Source organism: Marmota marmota, unplaced genomic scaffold (genome assembly GCF_001458135.2).
Source record: "Marmota marmota marmota unplaced genomic scaffold, marMar, whole genome shotgun sequence".
Taxonomy (NCBI): Eukaryota; Metazoa; Chordata; class Mammalia; order Rodentia; family Sciuridae; genus Marmota; species Marmota marmota.
The window spans coordinates 23,810,512-23,833,702 of NW_026000082.1; the positions used below are offsets into that span (position 1 = coordinate 23,810,512).

General features: G+C 37.0%; 1 protein-coding gene across 8 annotated transcripts in view; it reads right to left on the reverse strand.

Moving 5' to 3' along the window:
- Positions 1 to 23,191, reverse strand: part of Nfyc (nuclear transcription factor Y subunit gamma) — a 62,603-nt gene that overhangs the window by 18,329 nt on the left and 21,083 nt on the right. For 7 of the 8 annotated variants that reach the window (XM_015485193.2, XM_048815660.1, XM_015485196.2 and 4 more), the window contains exons 2-4: positions 11,982 to 12,094; positions 3,572 to 3,643; positions 1,649 to 1,762 (exon numbers count right to left, since the gene is read on the reverse strand). In XM_015485193.2, the coding sequence (XP_015340679.2) occupies positions 1,649 to 1,762; positions 3,572 to 3,643; positions 11,982 to 12,086 (291 nt within the window). In that variant the 5' untranslated portion in view covers positions 12,087 to 12,094. Of the gene's footprint in view, positions 1 to 1,648; positions 1,763 to 3,571; positions 3,644 to 11,981; positions 12,095 to 17,499; positions 20,820 to 23,191 lie in introns of those variants that run through there. The other variant, XM_048815658.1, reaches the window with a different exon arrangement.

The following is a 23,191-nucleotide window of genomic DNA, read 5'->3' on the forward strand; positions in this document are numbered from 1 at the left end:
ACTACTCATCTTCAATAAAATACAGAAATGTAAACCCAGGTAGACAATACAGATAAAAATATAGAAAGTTCCCTTCTAATCTTTTTCAGCCAATCTCACCTTTTCCCTGTAGCCCCTAAACCCGAGGCAACCACAACTCCGATTTCTACAAGTATAAATTATTCCTGATTTCTTTTGCTTAACATGTTTTTGAGATTCATCCTTGCTACATGGAATAAAGTTTTATTTCTTTTTATTGCTGAATAGTAATTCCTTTTGTGGATATATTAGAATTTATTAATAATACAAAAACTAATGGATACCCAAGTTGCTTCCAGTTTTGGGCTAGTATAAATGATTGTTATAAATATTTCTACACAGGAATGTCCACATACGAGTAGAATGGTAGTCAGAGTAGAGATAGGTTTGTCGGACGTGCTAAATAGCTTTTTCAAAGTGATTACATCACTTTACATTCTGATCAGCAACATGTAAGTTTCAGATATCACACTTCACCAATACTTGGTACTGTCAAATTTTTTTATTTTAGTCATTCTGATGGGTATAAACTAGCATCTTATTGTGATTTAAATTTGTATATACCCTACTATTAATCATGTTGCACCATCTTTTCATAGGCTTATTGGTCATTTGGCTATCTTCTTTTTCAAAGGAATTGAGGGTTTTGCACATTAATCAGAACTGACCTTGAAAGTAGTAGCTTTTATAGCATCCCTCTAGATCCAGACTTTTTTCAGGGCAATTTTTTGTGGTTGTTGTTTTGCAATTTTCACATGCATCAGAGTTCAATATATTTCCCCTATGTTGTTCTTTTGCTTTAAATTTTTCATAAAGTAAACAAATCTTAACTCTATGCCACAATATCTGGCTGCACTAGAATGTAGGATTCACATGGTAGAAATTTGTCTATTTTGTGTACTGTTAATCTTCATAGCCTACACAGTGCCTGGCACATGATGGGTGTTCAGTAAACACCCATAATTTGTAGAATAAATAAACAAACACACGTATTTTCAATTTGGTAGTCAAAGGGAAATGAGGAAAAAACAGACTTTGCTTTCTTGGCATTATTATTAAAATACTGTCACAGTTTTGTATCTGTTAAACCCTTCCTCTTATATTTGGGAAACTTTTTCTCCCAGAATTGGGACCTGGATTATAAGAGAGGGTTTACAGAGCCAATCACCAAGGGTTTTACATACCATAAGAATGCTGACTACTGTATTAAAAGAAAAATAAAATGAAAACAAAAGGATTTCCAGGAAGACAGACAAGGAACAAAAAAAGCTAATGAAGTCAGTGAGACTACGAATTCTTCCTGAGATTGTCCCTTCCTGGAATCTCTCAATGCTCTCAATCAAAAGTTTTTTACATCTGGAAACAGATAAATATCCTATAACTTGAGCCTCTGTTTAGATGAGGGCTCACCAAGTGAAGAGTTCAGTCAATAGCTGTGAAAATCATGCAAGATTCGGAAATTAAGAATCTTGGTAAGGAAACAGTATCACCACAGCTGTAAGGTATGCCTGGGTCCCAGTGCAGAGGAAGATGCCTGACAAGGCCAAAGAAGAACAATTTTTGGTCCAAAGCCATGCAAGAGAAGTAGGCAAAGGCAGCTTTTTTTCCCAATGTAAGCCTGCTATATTACCTGAAGGGTGCGGCGCTTGTTATCCTCTGTATGGATCCAGGCTCGAAGAGTCAGTTCTGTGATAAAAATCTGGGCTGCCTTGGCAAAGAGCACAGGGGCTTCTGCACTGATCATCTGCAACAGACGTAGGCCCTCCCTGTCAATCATCAGCAAATCATTTAAACCATTCTCTTGCCTCATGGCTTACATGAGGTAAGAGTTAAAAAAAAATAAGTAGGTGGTAGCCTCAGAAGATTCTAAGGTAAAATAAATCCATGAATAGGAACAAAGCAGGTAACAGGGAGAAGGGAAGAGGGACGAAGAATACTTATAGGCCCTAAGCAAGGTGCTTTCTTACCTTCTTAATAGCTCTTCAAAGAAATAAGGGGTTAGGGAATGGGAAGAGACTTGACCATAGCCACAGAGTCAGTAAGTGGTAGGATTTAGGTTCTAATCTAAGGAGAGACAATGTGGGGAAAGATAATAAACTCAAGAGCCAATGGTTATAGGTAAAATCTCAGACTTCTCATGTTTCTGGGCTTTGTTTTTCTCAAAATGAAAAAGAGAATAACCTTCCAGTGTTATTATGAGAATCAAATGAGATGATATATGTACCTAGCACAGGGCTTGGTATGTAGTAAGAGCTCAAGCAATGAAGGTGCCTCAATGTGTCTGTCTTCCAAGTTCAAGTTTAATTAAACAAGTCTCTAAATTCCTGATGGAGTGTTCTGTGCAGGGAAGAGTCACACAAAGAGCTCCAGAGTTAAAGAAGCAGGAGATGAGAACTGGAATCTTGGCTCTATCATGCTGGGCAAATTACTTCAGCTTTGTGTCTACTTTCATATCTGTAAAATGGAATGAAACATTCTTATCCTGTCAAATCTCACAAGGTTGCTGTGAGGAAGAAGAACTCTAATAAAAGGGGAAATTGCTATGGACTGTTAGCTTTCTGTTTAAATGCAAGAGACCATTAATTCCAAGTGGTAATGAGGTAGACGCAGAGCTGTTCTTTCCCTAAGAGTTGTAATGGGAGGTGGCCTCATAGGAATATAGAAATGGCCAGTCTTAAGGAAACCTTCTCACAAATATTCACTCATATAAAACAAACTCACAGGTTAAAAGGTTAGAACAGGTTCAATGTCAACATCAGAAATTTCTTAGAGCTCTGATTAACTAGCCAGAGACTGCAATAAGCTGCCAAATGAGCAGGCACGGTGATGCACACTTCTAATCTTAGTGACTCAGGAGGCTGAGGTAGAAGGATCAAAAGTTCAAGGCCAGCCTCAACAACTTGGTGAGACCCTGTTTCAAAATAAAAAATTAAAAGGGCTGGGGATGTAGCTCAGTGGTAAAGTGCCCCTGGGTTCAATCCCTAGTACTACAACAACAAAAGATGCTAAGATGATGGTACTGTCCTGTTGATTTGACAATACATGCTGTTCTTTGTTTTTGCTGTACTGGGGATTGAACCCAGGGTCCTCTACCACTGAACTACATCCTGAGCCCTTTTTATTTTTATTTTCAAACAGGGTCTCACTACATTGCTGAGGCTGACCTCAAATTTGAGATCCTCTTGCATTGGTCTCCCAAGCAGCTGAGATTACAAGTTATGTGCCACCCTGCATGGCCATGATACAAGTCATTTACACTGCACAGTAAAACGAACTAGGCAATGCCACCTGATATAAAAACCAAACACCCAGCATCTTCTCGATACTCTAAAAAAACAAGAGATCCCCAATTTTCAGAGCAGCTGCATATAATAATTAAAACTGTTCAATTTCAGTTCATTTAGTTTTAGAGAGAAACCAAATAAAACCAAAAAGCAACAGACAATAACAATATTTTCCTTTTTAAATTAAACTCTGAGCTCTAGAGAAATGAGCAATATCCTATCCATCATTTTGGCTTCAGAATGAATAATAAAAATAAATGTGAACTCACCTTCACATCTTCATCCAGTTTCATAATCTTCTTAATACGAGCCAGTGGGAGTTCCTGTACTCGGAAATCTTTCTGAAATGAGCAACAAGAGATATGTAAGAGGTGGGGACAATCAATAAGGTGGCAGAGCATCTTAGGAAGTAGCAAATACTGACTAGTTTAGACTCTTCCTTCAGAAAATATGGCAGGGGAGAGGGACAAATGAAATGAAAAAAGTACAAACTACAGAAAAAAAAAAAATCTTCTTTATTTAACCCACACAGAACTTCAAACAATTACAGGGTTTGAGGGAAAACTTATAATGGCCTTTAACAGTGCCCATATAAAAGGCAGCCCCAACCAATATCAGGTTCTATATCTCAGTGCAATACAAAGGTGCATTATAAATGCCTTTTTTTCCCAAGAAAGTTTAGTGGTCTGCTATACGTGGATTAAAACAGATTTCTGCCTCAGGGAGCATTCCTCTAAACTGTCAATTCTTCCTTCTGTTCAGGGACTATAAGGGAAAGGGCCAAAGCCAGAAACACCTGACCACAGTGATCCATGGTTCTTTTCAGCTAGTACAATACTGGCCCTTTCTGACCTCTGCATTAACAAAATCAAAAAGAGGCTCCTTTCTCATCATAGCAGCAAAGGAGACTTTGTCTCTAAAATTTATTTCAGGGTGTGGGTGGAAAGTTATGGAAAAAGTGTGAGGGTAAATTTACCAACTGCCTCTTAGCAACCACGCTGATTTTTCTTAATAAACATCCCTGGAGATGGGGGACACACACAATTTCACTGCCGAAATTTAAGAAAAGAGCTTTTTGACCAGCACTATTCAATTAGGTACAATTTAAGTTCTTTTTGTTGTTGTTTTATTTTAAAACTACTGGTGTTTAAATATATATCCAATGATAGATGCAATTCTAGAAATAAAAATAAATTTTGAGTTTCAGAGCTGGATTGAAGAGAAAGGTCCAAAGGCCTAGAATAAAATAAGCAAAATCTCTGCTGGGATTAGGGGTCAAATGATTGATTCTGTAAGTGATCTGAAATGTGACTCTGAAATGTGACTCATCAAACCCAACATGATCACCTGGGAATCTGCATTGTTACATTATGGAAAAAGAAGCTATTCTTTTGAGTTGTGATGAAATTAACAAGCACAAGTGAACTTTTTTTTTTTTTAAGATATATGCAAAAAAGGCATTCTGGAAAAACATCAACAGGCTTCTCAGAATCCATTTTATGATTACAGAAGGAAGAACAACTATTAGGATAAAATGTACACCAAGATATCTAATTACACCAAGATCTAATTTCTCTATGCAAACCCAACAAGCTTCTTGGCTAGCACTCAGCTCTGTCAAATACTAATTTTTCATTTTCTCCTTTTCCAAATTAGGTATCAACGTTTTCCATGAAATCTCTACTAAAACTAATCTTGGAGTAGGAGAAGCTTAGGGATCCAGTTTATTAAAATTTCACCAAATAGTAAGACGGCAGAACATATTCTTTATATTCTTATTTTTTCTCCTCCTCTTTCATTTACTCATTCATGAAACCAAATTAATAGTGAATGCATCATATCTACTACCATGGAATGATGCAAACCTATGCCAACTTGGAAAAGCTTGCCATTTATTAGAGACAGTCACACAAAAACATTATAATCCTATCTTCTGTTAGTGGAGAGGATGTAAATTCCCTCAGGAGTACCAAGAAGGAAATAACCAGCTACAATGTAAACCAGCTGGAGGGAGGAAGAATGTTGGACAATGTTTCACAGGAGGGAGATATGAGAACTGTATCTGCAAAATGCTGAGAATGTTATTCAGACAGAATAGCAAGCATAGAAGTAAAGAGACTATGACTCTTTAAAAAACATGGACTACTGAAGTTTGAGACTCATGACCCGAATGAATGCATAGTGGAACAATAGGAAAAGGAAGCTGGATTAGAGTTCAATTTTGAAGAGATTTTATATATGTTTATTTATTTATTTTTGGTACCAGGGATTGAACTTAGAGACACTCGACCACTGAGCCACCTCCCCAGCCCTATTTTTTGTATTTTATTTAGAGATAGGGTCTCACTGAGTTGCTTAGCACCTTGCTTTTGCTGAGGCTGGCTTTGAACTCTCAATCCTCCTGCCTAACCCTCCTGAGCCTCTGGGATTACAGGTGTGTGCCACCGTGCCCAGCCTCTGAAGACACTTTTTAAAAAATGTTTTATCATAGAAATCAATCCCTGTTCTTCCTTCTTGTGTGACACATCACACAAGATGATGATTCTACCCAGAAATGCCAGAAAGAAGGTGAAGGATGATCATTTCTATTGTTCAATCAAAAGTAACTAAAGAAAGGGTCACAGATAAAGAGATCATGTCATTTCCACCTAGTAGACACGTAAAATGAGGCAAAAAATTTACAAAATGCTTTGCTTTAAGACTCTGCTTGAACCTTTTCTTTTGTGAGCAATTTCTTCTTATTATTCTTAATTATTATTATTATTATTATTATTATTTTGGTTATTATTATTACTATTACTATTATTATTTGGGTACCAGGGATGATGATGATGATGATGATGATTTTGGTTCCACAGATTGAACCAGTGGTGCTTCACCACTGAGCTACATTCTCAGTCCTTTTCATTTTTTAATTTTGAGACAGATCTCGCTAAATTGTTTAGGGCCTTGCTAAGTTGCTGAATTAACTTCAAACTTTTGATTCTCCTGCCTCAGCCTCCCAAGTCACTGAGATTATTAAAGGCATGCACCACTGTGCCCAGCTAAATAAACTACTTTTTCATTATCCCCAAACCCTAAAATCCCAAGGGTCAGTGTGAGAAAAGTGGATCTTGAGAGATGTGTAGTGATGTGTACGGGTGGGGGTGGGGTGGGGGGGGGTTGGATCATTACTGCCAGCAACATCACAGTTCTCTATAATCCTATCCCAGCTTTCCAGTCACATGTAAGGATTCACAAGAAGCTTGTGATGAGGGGAGCCCCTCCATTACTGTTAGACTGAGGGCCACTAAATTGGCTTCAATTCAATGCTGCCCATGTCACTGGTGAACCTACAACTAATGTGACTATCTCTTAACTCATACTCTGGATGCTGATTCAAATGGAAGAGCAACTGACATGCATTGACTTTTTTTTTCCCCCCTACTTGTGAAGGAGCAGATTCTCTCTCAGAACATTCTTATGCTCCTGACAACAAAGAATTTGAAATTGACAAGTTTCAAGATGCTTGAATTCACTCAATCAGAGGTAGGAGCCAAGAAAAGTCAATGGTTCTTGGGCTGTACTTAAAACTCCAGAGTTTCAAATTTCTTCTATCTAGGTCTATGCAGTCAGGCACTTCAGAGAGTCAATATTCTAATCCTCTTGATAGCAGTGATTCTTAACTTTGACTAAACATTGTAATCACCTGGGAATCTTTTGAAAGATGCCTGGGTTCTCCCTGAGACAAATGAATAAGGAACTCTGGGGAGTAGAGTCCTGGCATCAAGTTTTTTGACTAAGAGTCAGTGAAATTTAAGAACTTTTATTTTAGAGTCTTGCTACTCAGTGTGACATCCTTAAGCCAACAATGACATCACTTGAGAACACAAAATAAAGGTGGCATCTTGGGCTCTACTTAAAGACTACTAAATCAAAAACAATTTTAACAAGGTTCTATAACGAGACAATACAGTCTGAGAAGCACCACTCTACAGGAAGGGCCCACAACACAGGGTTCATTTTATAATAGTCCACCAGAGGTCCCCACCTAGTTCCTGTTTAAATAACCATTTAAACCATATTATCAGGTTTGATTATAGTGTTAGAAATGTAACTGTCCAATCTGAAGGCACTGAGTAATGAAAAGATGCCACTGTTGCTGGGCACTGTGGCGCATGCCTATAATCCCAGCAACTCGGGAGCCTGAGGCAGGAGGATCCAGAGTTCAAAGCCAGCCTCAGCAGATTGATTAGTGAGGTACTTAGCAACTCAGCGAGACCCCATCTCTAAATAAAATATAAAAAAGGGCTGGGGATGTGACTCAGTGGTTAAGCACCCCTGGGTTCAATCCCTGCTACCAAAAAATAAAAAGATGCCACTGTCAATTAAAGGAAAGTAACTTAGGCATTAATTTACAGCTAACTGACAGCTGACTGGGAATAAGTTGGGGGAGGATTAGATTTATCAAGATTCAGCATCATCACCACCCCCATCCAAAGACCAAAGTTGGCTTTGCCTTCTCAACTGTCAAAGAAGTCCAGAGGGGTAAAACTTAATGTCACGAAGTCTATTACTTTTTGTTCCTAGAGCTCTGCCTGAGCAGGAATACACAGTATTTTATACATTCACTCTGGTACACTATCATTTTGGGATGGCTTTTAGCCAACTTCAATCCCAGATAACACCTGAATTTATGGACAATTAGAGAGCTTTTAAGAATGAGGGAACACAATGGTCAGGCAGAGATAAAAGATAAATTGCTTTTGCAGGACTGAGGGCCAGAGTGGTATCAGTAAGGTGAAGGAACGGAGCATTTTGTAAATTTCTGCCTCATTTCACTTTTCTACTAGGCGGAAATAATATGATCTCTTTAGCTATGACCCTTTCTTGTTGCTTTTGAAACACATCATCTAGCAAATTATAATTTCTTGGTTTTGGAAAGGTATGTTTCCCAGTCTTAGAGAGACAACAACACTTCATGCATATTCTTTTAAATTATACTATGTTTGGATGGTTTAAGCATAATGGATTTTTTTTTTTAATCTGTTAAACATTTTGAGGTGTCAACCTAAGAGGTTATGGCATATTTGAAGAAGTCTGATTTTTAGTACTGCTGAATTCTGGAAAGGCCCAGATGAAATGCCAAAATGTTTGGTCAAGTAGCACAGGCAACATGAGGTACACTCAGAGAAACAAATGCCTCCATGTGCTGAAATTAGAGTCCTGAGCATAGAGTAAAAAGAGAGTCTTACAAAGGGAAAAACCACCCTGACTTTATTAAATCACATTTCACTGAAACTTGTAACTGATGTTGCTTTACATTAAATCTGAAGTGGAAGAGTCTGGTTCACTCAAATATTATTGTGCAGGTACAATATGCCGTACATTGTTTTAAGCAGATGATGTCATAACATAGTAGAAGTCTAGTAATCAATGGAAGAAAGATTAAAAAAAACACTCTTTTTATTCTTTGCCTCATACCCCAAACCAAACTGAATGCCTCAAAGTAATCAATCCTCTTTAAACCTCTGATAGACTAGATGTCTAGGTGCTAAAACTTGGTCAATACCACAATCTGCATTTTTGACAAACTTGAAAAGTAAACCAGTAGGTTAAAAATAAAAGCCCAGGGTAATAGTAGCACTACTCACAATAGCCAAGAGGTGGCAATGACTCAAGTGTCTATTAACAGATGAATGGATAAACAAATGTGGTATATACATATAACAGGATATTATCAAGTCTTAAAAGGAAGGAAATCTTGTTACACATAGATGAACCTTGAGAACATTATACTAAGTGAAATAAGTCAGTCACAAAAGGACAAATACTATTTGACTCTACTTACATTAAGTATCTAAAGTAATCAAATTCATAGAAAAGAAAGGAGAATGGTGGTTAGCAGGGTCTGAGGAACGGGGAGTTGTTTTAATTGGGAGAGTTTCAGTTTTGCAAAATGAAAAAGTTCTGGAGATGTGTTTCCCAAAAATGTGAATATACTTAATGCTACTAAACCAAACATTTAAAAATGGATAAGATAGTAAATTTTATTATCATTATATTTTTTAAATATTTATTCTTAAGTTTTAGGTGGACACAATATCTTTATTTTACATTTATGTGGTGCTGAGGATCGAACCCAGTGCTTCATGCATGCTCTCTACCATTGAGCCACAACTCCAGCCCTGTTATTTTTTTTTTATTGCAACTATCAACTAACCAATCAATCAAAGCTCAACGGGATACAGAAAAGTTGAAGTGTTGAGCTTAAACCTCTCTGGCCACCTGCCTGATCCTGAATTTATGTCTCTGAACCCAAGCTAGTGCAGACTTCAAAATGGGCCAATCCTGCCATACTGCCAGTTTTCTATCAGACTGACCCTCACACCAAAACCCAGTAAGCTTAACCATTAGATTATCTTCCCAATTTTTGAGAAAAAATCCCACTTTTGACTTTATAATGCCATTATTCCCTCCACTCTCTTTTCTGAGACAGTACAAATAACTACCACCTTGAGACTGCTGAAGAGAAACAATGGTTCTTCACTGGAAATCTACTCTGAACACAAGCCACTGTGAAAAAACCAAGCCAAATTCCACTGCTGAAAACCCCTTATGTAAATAAACACCACCCACAGGTATATTCAGAATATGAAATAAGTTTTTTTTAAATATATTTTTAGTTGATGAACCTTTATTTATTTTTATGTGGTGCTAAGGATAGAACCCAGTGCCTCACACATGCTAGGCAAGCATTCTACCACTGAGCTACATCCCTAGCCCTGAAATAAGTTTTTTACCCTTGAAGTTAGTGGGTATTTATCACAGTGGGAAACTAGTTTGTTCTTTCTACTTATCACTGAGCCACAACCCCAGCCCCTGGTTTATTTCTTTTGTTACCTGTTTTCAGTCTGTCAACAGAACTCATGTTCCCTGAGTACTACTGGCGTACTACTGGACCCACAAAATTCAGCATAGCTACAATAAATACAAAATATTTGTTGAGTAAATAAATAAGGGGATCTTGTTTTAGCAGAGACGAAAAACCATTAAATCTAAGGAATTGCAATATTAGCTCCACATCAGTAAGGAATTCAGTACTGTCTCTGCCCTTATGCTAATACCTCTAGGGCAGGAATGACATATTCAACGGAGGGAACTCCTTCAGTATTTGCTAAAATAATACCAAATGGAACAGTCTTCATTAAGGACATGATCCTGTACTCTGAAAATACTCTAATTCTAACCTGTTTCACCTTCTACTACCACTCTCACACCCCGACTGTCCTCCTACCCCAACCTCCACTACTCATGTAGGAACCTTCAGCATTCTAATCTTCTTGCTACTCCTCTAAACAAAAAGCTTTCTGCTCTAAGCCTCCATTCTTTTACAGACCCCTTCTCACTGCCTAAGATCTATTGTCTCATCCTTTTAATCTGATGAATGCTTATTCATATTTCAAGATGCAACAAACATGTTGGCTTTACTTGATGCCTTCCCTAACTCAACCAGCAAGAAGCAAGCACTATGACTTCTGCACTCCCTCAGCACATTGCCTTTTACTGATTCAGGAGTCATCACTATGCCCAAGTCAGTGAGTATTTAATAAATACTTATTGAGTAAATTAGTCTGGCTGTAATTACAAGGTTGGATTCTTCTAAGTCAGTGGTTCTCAATAATGGATGATATTAGCCCAAAGGGACATGTGCCAATATTTGGTACATTTTTGGTGGTCACAGCTTGGAGAAGATACTATTAGCATCTAGTGAATAGAGGCCAGAGATGCTGCTAAATATCCTATAGTACACAAGACAGCCCCTCACAACAAGAATTATCTGGCTAAAAATGTCAATAATGCTGCTATTAAGAAACCCTGATCTAAATGCATTTTTTTTCAAAATTTTTAAAATATGTATATTTTTTTAGTTGTTGATACATCTTTATTTATCTATTTATATGTGGTGCTGAGAATCAAACCCAGTGCCTCACACATGCCAGGCAAGGGCGCTACCACTAAGCCACAGCCCTAGCCCCTAATACCTCAAAAGAGTGTCTGCCTCACAACCAATTTCTTAAATAAATTGTCAATTATTTCCCTCAAGTTCTAGAAATTTACAGGGCCACTAAATTAGGCAATAAGAAATGAACTATTTAAAAAAAAAGAAGAAGAAAGCAATGAATTATATCAACTTCACGAAGGTAGGATCCCTGCTTTTCTAGTAAAAGATATATCTCACGTCAGACAACAACATCCAAATCAAAGTATCCATTACACACCCACACACCTAAAAAACACCACTAAGGGGGCTGGGGATGTGGCTCGAGCGGTAGCGCGCTCGCCTGGCATGCGTGCGGCCCGGGTTCGATCCTCAGCACCACATACAAACAAAGATGTTGTGTCTGCCGAAAACTAAACAATAAACATTAAAAAATTCTCTCTCTCTCTCTCCCCCTCCCTCTCCTCTCTCTCTTTAAAAAAAATTTAAAAAAACAAAACAAAACAAAAAAAACACCGCTAAGATGATATAGGATACACTTACAGCTACCTTACCTAAGGTAAGTGATATTTTCATTTTCGCATACAGGAATATACTATGTCAGGAATGTAGGATGCCTTTGTAAATATGCTTGAAATGAAAATGTTTTAGTCTCAAGTATTTTAAATCATCTTTAGAAGTTTCTCAATTTTCCTTACCACTGTTAAATTCCGGATTTCTTCCATAACACGAGGCCAGAAGGACTGGAGGCTTTGCTGAGCATCACTGCTACTAGTACCACCAAACCCTCCTTCTGTGGACATTTCGATAACTGAAAACACACAGACATGAGACACATTAGAAATTAATAAAGTCAGACTTTTTGTCCATGTTAGTAATTTCTCTCTTTTTACAGATGTTTTCACTAATTTTTCAGTCTGATAAGGTATATACTTTGTCTCTACTAGAGATTTCTGGCACAGATTCAAATCTTAGCAGAAAAAATTAGGAGGAAAGTTTTCCCTTCAGTTTAGATTACACCACCACAAGAGAAAATCAAAGGAGCTCTAATTAGAAAATCAAAATATACATCAAGACCTTTAACTTCTTGTGGGAGTGGGGAAAGGACTTTGTTGCCCTAGTCTACTATACTTTCAAAGCTTTTTCAGGTTCTCCATGGTTTCCCAAACTTCAAGTCATGGCTTGCAGCAGATATATTAAGGGTCCCCAGAGATTAATATGGAACAAAATGTTAGCCCCCAAATCTTTTAAAATAAGAACCAAATTTATTCTTTTGTTTCAGATACTGGAGTCCATTTCTCTGAAGTTACTGGTAATTATTATTACTTCTAATCTAAGGCAAATCTGTCTCAAAGATATAAAAGTGCAAAAGACCACGTCAATAACTAAGTGGGTGACATGAAGTCTGAACTGAAACTACCTACTTCCTAAATCTTTCCTGACGAGAACCTTGCTTTTAGGCACAAAGCCAAACATAACACACTGGCAAACAGAAGCTTTAAAGACAGTAGAAATAATGGTGAATTAAAATTAGCATAAAGAGAGACAGAACCTACATTTGGTCAAGTGTTTTGTGATAAATATGAATCCCCACATTAGTTCTAACTGTAGATAATACTGTAATGTCTTTAAAAAATTATGGAGGGAAACAAGAAAAAAAAAATCTTCCAGATTGCTTAAATGCTTATCTGACAAACAGTTAAATGCAAGCAACAGTGTAATTAGGCACAAAGAACGAGAAACTTGGTGATCTCCTAAGAATTTCTATTCCAGAGAATTATTTGAAAAGGCTTAACATGCCAGTGACAGGATGCTGGCAGAGAGCTATGTAAGTTGTTTAGAACTAATTCTGAGTGACTGAAAGAAAAGGCACCAAAGCTAGGTATCACATGATCAAACGTGTCACTTTCCAGACTCCATGTGGATGCATGCTGGCAGATCAGTTTCCATCAGCAGAATGAAACTGAAGACTGACAAATCTAGGTTTAGCCTAAAAGGATGTTCAGTTCACAAAAATGTTTGTCTCAGGTCTCTGACCTCCCTCCCCTTTTCCTTCCAAAGAAAATGAGAGAGGAAAAAATGGAAGGAAAACAGAAGTTTAATCTTCAAAGCAGACTTCACTCTGGTATAATGACATTAGTGGGTGATGATGTAATGGGAAAAGGTTTGGAGCCAATTTTTGGTGCTGGAGGCCTATAAACAGCTCTATACATCAACAAGAACTCTAAAGTATCTGGGAAGCAGTATGTTCTTGGAGTTTCTGGAAGGAGTTAAAGGGAAGTGTTGAATCACAGTTGGAAATGACTAGATAAAATCAGTGATTTTATAAAAGTGCTTCTTGAATTGTGTACCTTTGTGATGTATTTGGGAAGAGATCAGAGGACAGCTGAAACTTGTTACCACGGCTGGGTATTATTTAATACTCAGTGAGTAGTATTAAATAATCCAGTGAGATTCCCCTCAATTCAGCTCTCATGACATTTCCACTTATTAGCACATACACATGATCTATATACAACTTAAGATGCATTTATAAGAAAAAATTCAAGGTAATCTAGAGAATATTAATTTATTTTTATTAATAGTTTTCTATAAGGTATTCATGACAATTAAGAGAGTGATAAAATCTAAACTTTTTAAATGGGCAAATAAAAAATCTTTCTGGAAATGAAAATTATGAAAAAAAGCTCAAAAAAGAATCTAACCTTTCACAGCATGGGTCCATGGACAGGTATGATCTTAGCACAATCTTCCACACAAACTGCTATACAGTTAAAGGAGGAAGATGCACTGTTACCAATGTGACATCTTCGTACATTCACTAATGATGGGTAGGTTTAAATGGAGTGCAAAGGTCTGTAAGATTTAGAAGTTTGGTAACAAGGTTTTTTTGTTTGTTTTTTTGGTGTGTTTGTATGTGTGTGGTACTGGGGATTGAACTCAGGGGTACTCAACCACTGAGCTACATCCCCAGTCCTATTTTGTATTTTATTTAGTGACAGGGTCTCAGGAGTTGCTCAGCACCTTGCTTTTTGCTAAGGCTGGCTTTGAACTCGCAATCCTCAACCACTGGGATTACAGGCATGCGCCACTGCACCCAGCCGTAGTAACAAGTTTCAGCTGTCCTCTGATCTCTTCCCAAATACATCACAAAAGTACACAATTCAAGAAGCATTTTTATACAATCACTGTTTGGTTTGCTTTTACATATTACATTTTACATATGCTCCAACTCTGCATATGCGGCAAGGTCAGTCCGTGTAGTCAATAGATCACGAATGAATCTTTAGCTGGCTCAGAGCCACACATTGTTGTAGTGGAGTTGTGGCCAAACAGAAGTTATCAAATATTTCTTAACTAGAAATGTATTAAATGTTAAGTTTTAACTTGAGAAGATAGCAGCAAAAAATACAAGTCAATAATAATGCCTCTTATATTTTATTCCATCAGAGGAGTTGAGCACTGAAAAGACACCAAGAGACAACCAGGCCCACCACTCTGCATGGGGTCCAACTCCTCTTTAATCTCTGTTTCAACCCCAGGACTCTCCCTTAAGTAGTCATTCAGCTTAAATTTGAGTGCCTGTCTCTCTCTCTCTCTAGTTTAGAAAACTGGCTTACTGGTAAGGCATTCTTTTCCATCATTGGACAGATCTGAATGTTCTTCTTTACGTTAAGTTTAATTTACAAGGTAAGTTACATCTGAGCTTTGCATTTAATTACAGTCTTTATATTTTTTTCCATCCAGCCACACTTTCTTTATTCCTTCTCCTTTTTTTTTTTTTTTTAAATAAATTCCTGATCTCAAAAGACAAAAGTACTCTCTATTTAGGACACAGATCCTCCCATGGGGGAAAAAAAGAAAGATAAAAGATCTGAAGCATGTTTTCTAGCATCTTTGCAGAGATGATTAGTAATATCTCTTGGAAGAACATAAGTTAATTGTAAATTCCTGGAAAAGGTGAGTCCTTTTATCAAAAGGCTTTTCCTAAAGCAGATCCATTCAGTGCATTGAGCTTTAAAACATTAGACGAAGCCAGGTGCAATGGCATGTGCCTATAGACCCAGCTACTAGGAAGGCTGAAGATGGAGGATTCCCTGAGCCCAGGAGTTTAAGACCAGCCTGAGCAACATAGCGAGACCTCATGTCAATAAAAAATAAATAAATAAGCCAAGCAATGTATTTTATGAAAACTAATTAGTGTTCTCAATATTCTCTCATTGAGGTATGATTTAACATTCAAGTAATAATGTCTAATTGAAAACAAAATAATTTTGCTGGCCAGAGACACCAACAAGTTAAAAAATATGAAGCAATTTTAAATGCCATTAACACATTAATTGTAACTGAACCGATTTTACTACAGAAGTAGCCAATTTATAACATCAGTGGCCCATAGAAAATGTGTTGGGTTCATCTGGGTGATGAAAGAAGGCATGCATTTAAAAGTTACAAGAGATTTATTTAAGGATTATTTTCATTCCATGTTAAGTCACTATCTCTACCACTGGGGAAAGCTATTTATATATAAAGCTGACAGTAGACAAAACAGTCTTAAGACCATGCCACATTAGCTTAGATCACTCTTATGAAAAATGCAATATAGAATTTCCCAACTTTAGTTCATTTTTAATGTTCAATTTATTATTCATGTTCACTAATTACTTTATAACTCCTTGAATAAGACTGTTTAACTGTTTAATCATGAGGTAAGAATTGAATTGAAAGTAATCTCAGCTCCCAGTACATATTAATTTATCTGTTTTTTAAAAGTTTGCTTTCCACAACTAGACAGGGAAGAATCAAAGTCCATAATGAAAAGGTAGTTTCTTCAATGCTCAGCTCAACTACCATTTCTCTACACAGTCTTCTTTAAATATCCCCATCTGCAAGTGGCCCCTCCTTCTTGTGAACCTTCAAAGCCCTTGATCCGCTGCTCTCTTTCTGCCCTCATGCATAACCTTGTATGATCATTATGTTTATGTCTATGTCCCCTCCTGGTATACAAGTTCCTTTTTTTCTCTTTTTGCACTAAGGATTTAACCTAGGGGTACTCCACCACTGAGCTATATCCTCAGACCTTTTCATTTTTAAATTTTGAGATAGGGTCTAAGTTGTTGAGGCTGGCCTCCACTTGCAATCTTCCTGCCTCAGCCTCCTGAGTCACTGGGATTACAGGTGTGTAACACAATGCCTGGCTCTGGTGAACAAACCAGAGGATAGGATCTGAGTATGATTCATCTCTACATCACCTAGCACAGTCTGATAACTACCGAGTGAAGGGCAAGGGAGTCATTAGGTACAGCCACTCTGAGAAAAAGGGCAGCTTAGAAAGTTTGACCCCAAGAGAGACTTACTGGGATTGCCTGAACAACCAAAGGAAGTGGTCACAGAAACTGTTATAGGAAGCTCAGAATAAATGAGCGTCTCTCTGAATCTTTCAATCAAGAAGGACTATAATCAGAAAGCCGCCTGAAGCTGACTTACTAAAGTGGATTTAAGATAAAAGGGATGACAGAAAGAACCATACACATACATATACACATGTGCAAGAAGGTCCTAGAATTTGCAAGGCAGCTTCAAAGGCTGGAAATGGCTGGGCACAGAGGTACACGCGTGTAATCCCAGGAACTTGGGACGCAGAGGCAGGAGGAGCAGGAGTTCAAAGCCAGCCTCAGCAACAGTATGGTGCTGAGCAACTCAGTGAGACCCTGTCTCTAAATAAAATACAAAATAGAGTTAGGGATATGGCTCAGTGATTGAGTGCCCCTGAGTTCAATCCCCAATACCAAAAAGAAAAAAAAGAGAGGCTGGAAATGGGGTATGTGCCATGCCCAAGTGTAAGTCTTCTGAAAGCCAGAAGTTCTTCAGTTCTACCCAGGATAGATGGGCAAAGTTAGAAAAATTAATGACAATGGGTTAAGTAGGAGGAAGAGATTAAATACTAACTACCTCTGTCTGGCTATTGATTAGGAAAATGAAGAAAATAATGGAGTAAGATGATTCAAACAGACCACTTAAGAGTGGGTAATCTAGCTGGGGTTGTAGCTCAGCGGTAGAGCGTTCATCTAGCACGTGTGAGGCCCTTTGGTTCGATCCTCAGCACCACATAAAAATAAATAAAATAAACGTATTGTGTCCAACTACAACTAAAAAATAAATATAAAAAAAGAGTGGACAGGACTGGGGATGTGGCTCAAGTGGTAGCGCGCTCGCCTGGCATGTGTGCGGCCCGGGTTCAATCCTCAGCACCACATACAAACAAAGATGTTGTGTCCACCGAAAACTAAAAAATAAATATTAAAATTCTCTCTCTCTCTCTCTTAAAAAAAAAAAAAGAGTGGACAATCTAGTTATCACTCTAATATCAGTTGCTCTTCATCATTTTTCAAGAAAGAAAAAGAGATATAACAGTTTTTATAATATCCCCAAAGTAGGTTTTTGTTCTTAAAGGTACCATGCTCATCAAATCTTCCCTTAGTGATATGTCTGGGTACAGAATAGGATGTACCAAAATTACCAACCTTATAACATACAAAGAAATTAGGCTTTACTGCAAAAAATAAACCTGGTTTCTAAAAACTCTGTACCTTCAGGCTTTATCTCTCTATTCCTTGGCATGTACTTCATTCTCTATAGCAAAGTCCTTTATAATATGCCTAAATCTACAAAACAGCTCTCTAAAGTAATTAAAACCAAATAGATATTGTTTGCATCACAATAACTGTTCAAGGAAAGAAGACCAAAGGAAGCTCCTATAAAATAAAGTCCAATTCTTGACTAATGCTGCTCCCTATATTAAAGTACCCATCCTGGGCAACAAGTTTTATGTAAAAATAATATTCTCACTGTTAAATGCAAACAAATCTTAGCCCAGGACTGACTGGGAATCAATCCTAAGTGCTAGTACCATCCTTTCCCCTTAATATTTGCCTATCCAACTTGCAAGGCTATAATAAGCCTTTAGGCTATGAAGTATTACCATTCCTGTATGTCAACAAGTATTTCCTTATGTTCAAAGTACTTATCTTCTTAATTCTCTTTTTCTGAGCTGAATTTTGAATAGTCTTCCTCTGTAACTGTCAAAAGCATTTTATGTTTCAATACTATTCAGGTATCCATTGATATTATTAGCTCTAGTTCTCTTCATTTGAATCAGATAAAACTACTGAGATGTTATCTTTAAAAAAGTGAATGAGAGATAAAGAGAAAAGAATATTAATATGAATAAACAGGTGGATAAGGAAGAAAGGGGGACAGGATTTAAGCTAATTTGGGCTTGTGACTTTAGACATTCTTCCAAACTACCAAAAAACGTGAAAAATAAAATTGAGGACTGAGACACTCAAAACAAACAATTCCACCAACAATTTGATGTTTATATAGATAGAACTTAGGACATATGCCATTAGCAATCACAATGGCTAGATAGCATTTCAAACCTTAACAAAATCAACCTCAAGATGACAATTTCAGAAGAAAAAAAAAACACTGCTCTGGAAATTAAGACCTGTTTGTGCACTGGCCTCCTGCCAAGTCAGTGGTCTTGGGCCAGTCACTCTTCTAAGCTGCTACTTCCAAAACTGTGTAAACTGAACACATATATTTTAAGGGTCTCTAATGGCCTAGTAAGAAAGTTTTACTCACTTACTACTTGAATATGCAACACATGAATGGATACAAGGGAAAGCAGTGTGACTAGAAAGAAAAGAGGATGCAATACTCTTTTTATTTAAGTTCATATAAGGTTTCTATTTAAACAAGAAAGCTCTAAGCCTAGTGCCAGAAACCTTATTGCTTACATTCTAAACCCTTACATAGCTGGGCACCAGCTGGTCATACTGGCAGGCTATTATATAGTTCTCATCCCAAAAATGAATAATGTAGTCTTACTTTCCCCAGCTCTGATTAATGCCCAGTTCAATGTTTAAGAGTCTCCAATTCCATGAGGCCAAGAATGAAGCTGCTTTTCACTGTACCTACTGGATACCCCTGCTTCCTCAAAGACTAAGGATTGGAACTGGCTGACACTGTTCTTCAAGATGTGTTCACAAGGACATTTTCAAACTAGAAACAGAGCCTCTTTTCCTTCAAAAACGTGTTTCTGTTCACTATCTACTGCAACAGGGGCCAAATAGCACAGGTGTGATATAATAAGGAGGAAATAAAGGCACAGTAACTGGTATATGCAACACTAAGTGATAGAAAGGCATGAACAGAACATTTAAAATTTGTTTTTATGGAACAGAAAATAGTATGCATGCATCTTACTTCACACTTTATTCTTCATGATTTCGTGAATACTCAAATTCAAATCATTCTTGCACATATGTCAGCAATAAAACGTGTTTATTAGTATTATGCAGGGTGGTATACAAGGACCAAATATTTAGTGAAGCATTCTAAAGCAAGATTCAAAAAACTACAGCCCACAAGACATATGTGGCCCATAGTACATGACATTTCCCTGGAATACAGCAATCCTCATTAGCTATGAGTTACAACAGAAACCATACAACCTGCAAAATCTAAAATATCATCTGGCCCCTTAAAGAAAAGGGATCATATAATATTTAGAACCCTGTTAAGTGTTTTATCTCATATTTACTAATGGGGAAACTGAGCACCGGAAGTTGAAAAGTGTGCCTTGATCACACAACTGTTATATGGCTCCCCTATCTCCCCCCATTAACAATGAGCTCAGCCAACATCCTTTGCCCCACAGAAATAAATCTGAATCTCTTTGCCCCTCCAGTCTAATGAGAGTAAATACATTCTTGCAGGAAGAATGGAGAATAACTGGTTTTTCAGGCCCCAAGACTGAAAGGGAACTCTAACATGAGCTAGAGATAGAAACAGCCTGTAGCCTAAGTTAACTTGTATCCTAGAACAAAGAGCCATTTTGCTTCCTTGGTTCCTTCTGAGGTTTACAAATAACCTCTTGCTTGGTTTCTGGCAGTATGCTGTGTTTGGGTGACCAGGAAAAGTGAGAAGTGTAATTCTGAAGAATGTTTTGAAAATGCCAACTAAAGAGGTTCAGATTTTACAAACTACTTGCCACATAAATTACCCTCAATTGGTCTTTACTTAATTCGGTCATAAATTTATCAAGATCATTCTAATTTTTATACATAAGGCTGAGAAATGGGTGCCTTAAGTTACTACTTGCTTAAGGCCACAATATAGTAAGTAGTGAAGACAGCACTATAAAGCCTCTAAAATTCTGTTCTTTATTTAGTTAGTTCGTTCTTACTTTTTGCAGTTTTAAGGTGATGTATATTCAAACTGTTCAGAGAGTAGAGTGATCTTAGCTGAAATCACTGACTTGAAAGTCCTTAGCCCAAAAGATCATTTTTATCCACTTGTTCCCAACATCCCTATGGCAATCACAGAAGAAAAGTGCTAATGACACTATGCCCTATCATATAAGCATCCTTCCCCTATTTCTCCTTTGTCTTTCTTTCCACACACTGCCACTCTTTTATCCTTTCCATTTGCATGATTTTAGCTGGATCAGCAGTACTTCTGAATACTCCACTTTGGGGCTGTCTCNTGGAGTTCAGGGCAGCTCCCCACCCTCCTACCTGGTCCTACCATCCAAACAAAAGATTCTGCTTTGAGCTTTGACTAGAGCTCTGTTGATTCCATTTCTCCAAGATTCTGGAGTAGGGAAAACATATCCTGAAAAACAGCAATTTTTGAGACCATTTCATGAATAATAACCAATGTTTAAGGTGTTGGGGGGAATTGCATTGGTAAGAAGCTTGCCTTTAAGTACAATCGTAAGAAAATTAAACATTTAGTAGTGAAAGCTCATTTTTTTTTCCTCCCCAAGAAACCGTTCCTGGAATCTAATCTAATCTATTTCACAAAATAAATAAATAAATAAATTTTGTTTCTTTCTGTAAGTAGCATTTTCAGACTTGTATCATATTATGATTTTGACATGTATTTTAAGCCTAAAATTTCCAACTCATATCTTCTCCCCAGTTCTTACATAACTGTTTCTGGCACATCCTCAAGGCAAACATGACTTACACATAGTGGGGATTTAATGCACATCTACTAAATGACCAAACACAAGCTCCTCAAGAACTATTTTAAGATCTCACAAATTCTTAGCCTCATTCTGTGTTCTTTTCTTTGAAATTTGCAAACAGGGACATTCTTAAGTACCTGTGTTCAGTTGTACAGCAATCTTTGTACAGAAATCCAATGGAAGACTAAATAAGTGGGGATGGATAGAAAACATGCTCTACTTTAGAAAATGTAGCACAAATATAGATCATTATCTAATATGAGGCTGCACTGGAAAATAGAGAATTATATCAGTGAGTTAATCATTCTAAAATCTGTGGGGAGGTAGAGAATTCTCAATTAAAAACCTGGAGGGTGTTAGAAGAATGTCAATATGAGCCTAGTTGTATTGATTCAGCTGTATAGATTCTGCTGACTCACACACAGTGAATTCTGCCCTCTGCTTGGGGTTAGGGGGAGATGAAAGAGAAGGGGGGCGGTGCTGAAAAAAGGACTCTAAAATGCCAAAATGCAAGATTCCTACATGTTTCAAGGCAGAAAAATTAAAACTGGAAAACTTAAGGTTGTTAAACTGTAGTTTTCTTCAAGGAGTGGAACTAGACCACCTAAACTCAGTTCACTTTGGGGGACCTGGTAAACTTTCACTATAGTTCAGAACATCCTTAGCCCAATAATCTTATTGGAGGTACTTCTAAAGTTGCACACTTAGAATAGGAATCACCCAGTTAAACTCTATTTAGTTTTCAAAGTTATAATTACTGATACATTGTGAATAGAGCTGACAATGTTCACTCCAAGAAATCAGAATTCCTTTGTTCTAACTACCTTACTAGACGGTAAAGCAAAGTTTGTATTATAAATCACAACTAGAAAACCTGAAACAACTGATTATTTAAAAACAATATGACTCACCTAAAAATATCAATCTGTGTTTCAAGTCAAGAATACAAATTTAGGAGCTGTCTAATACATACCACAAAATGTGCATATGCATAGCTAAGGGACACCACAGAACTCCTAACTCTAGCCATGTATCTATTTTGAAAAAAATAATCTAACTATTTATTCAACTTGAGTGAATTTAGGAATATGAAAGGCAATTTCAAAAACATTGGTAATACTCATTGTGCAAAACTCTATTTGTACAATGATTTGTTCTGAAAAGTGGCTCTGATCACCTTTTTTGACAAAAGCTTTAAAAGTAAATCAATTTGACAATGTATTTTTTCCTGTTATAATAAGTATATATAATAAGTATATATAAGTAGACATATAATGTAAGACTGAGAACTCTAGAGGAATTACCTTTTTTTTTTTTTTTAATGTGTGCCTCTTAGGGAAAAAAGATGCAGAGAAAAGGGAAGGTGAGAGGAGGAATTAGTCTCATTAAACAGATAGTTATAAACTATTCATTAATATACAGAACAAGGTGCAGTGCAGTGTCATCCCACTCTGCCTCCTGTTTCCTTACCCTCAAAATGAGGATGATAATCCTTATTACATACGTTAGGTAAATACCATATAAGAGAATGAGTACTAAATTACATTGTTAACTGCACAGTACTATGCTTAACATAAATATTGTATATACTATTACACAGCTTAACTACCTTCAGGAGTACTGCATCCGCATTGCCAGTTAATTAACCAAAGAAAATAATCATGGAGATGAAGATATAAATAACCAAGCAAGATGGCTGGAAATTTATCACTATTTCTCTAGTAAAAAGTTTCTTATTATCTTTATTTATTTATTCATTCATTCTTTACTTTAGATTGAAGGTAATTACAACATACTTAGCCTAGAAACCAAATATAGGTTCCTTATACTGAAAAATATTGGTAAATCTGCTGTATGAGGCTAGTCCCA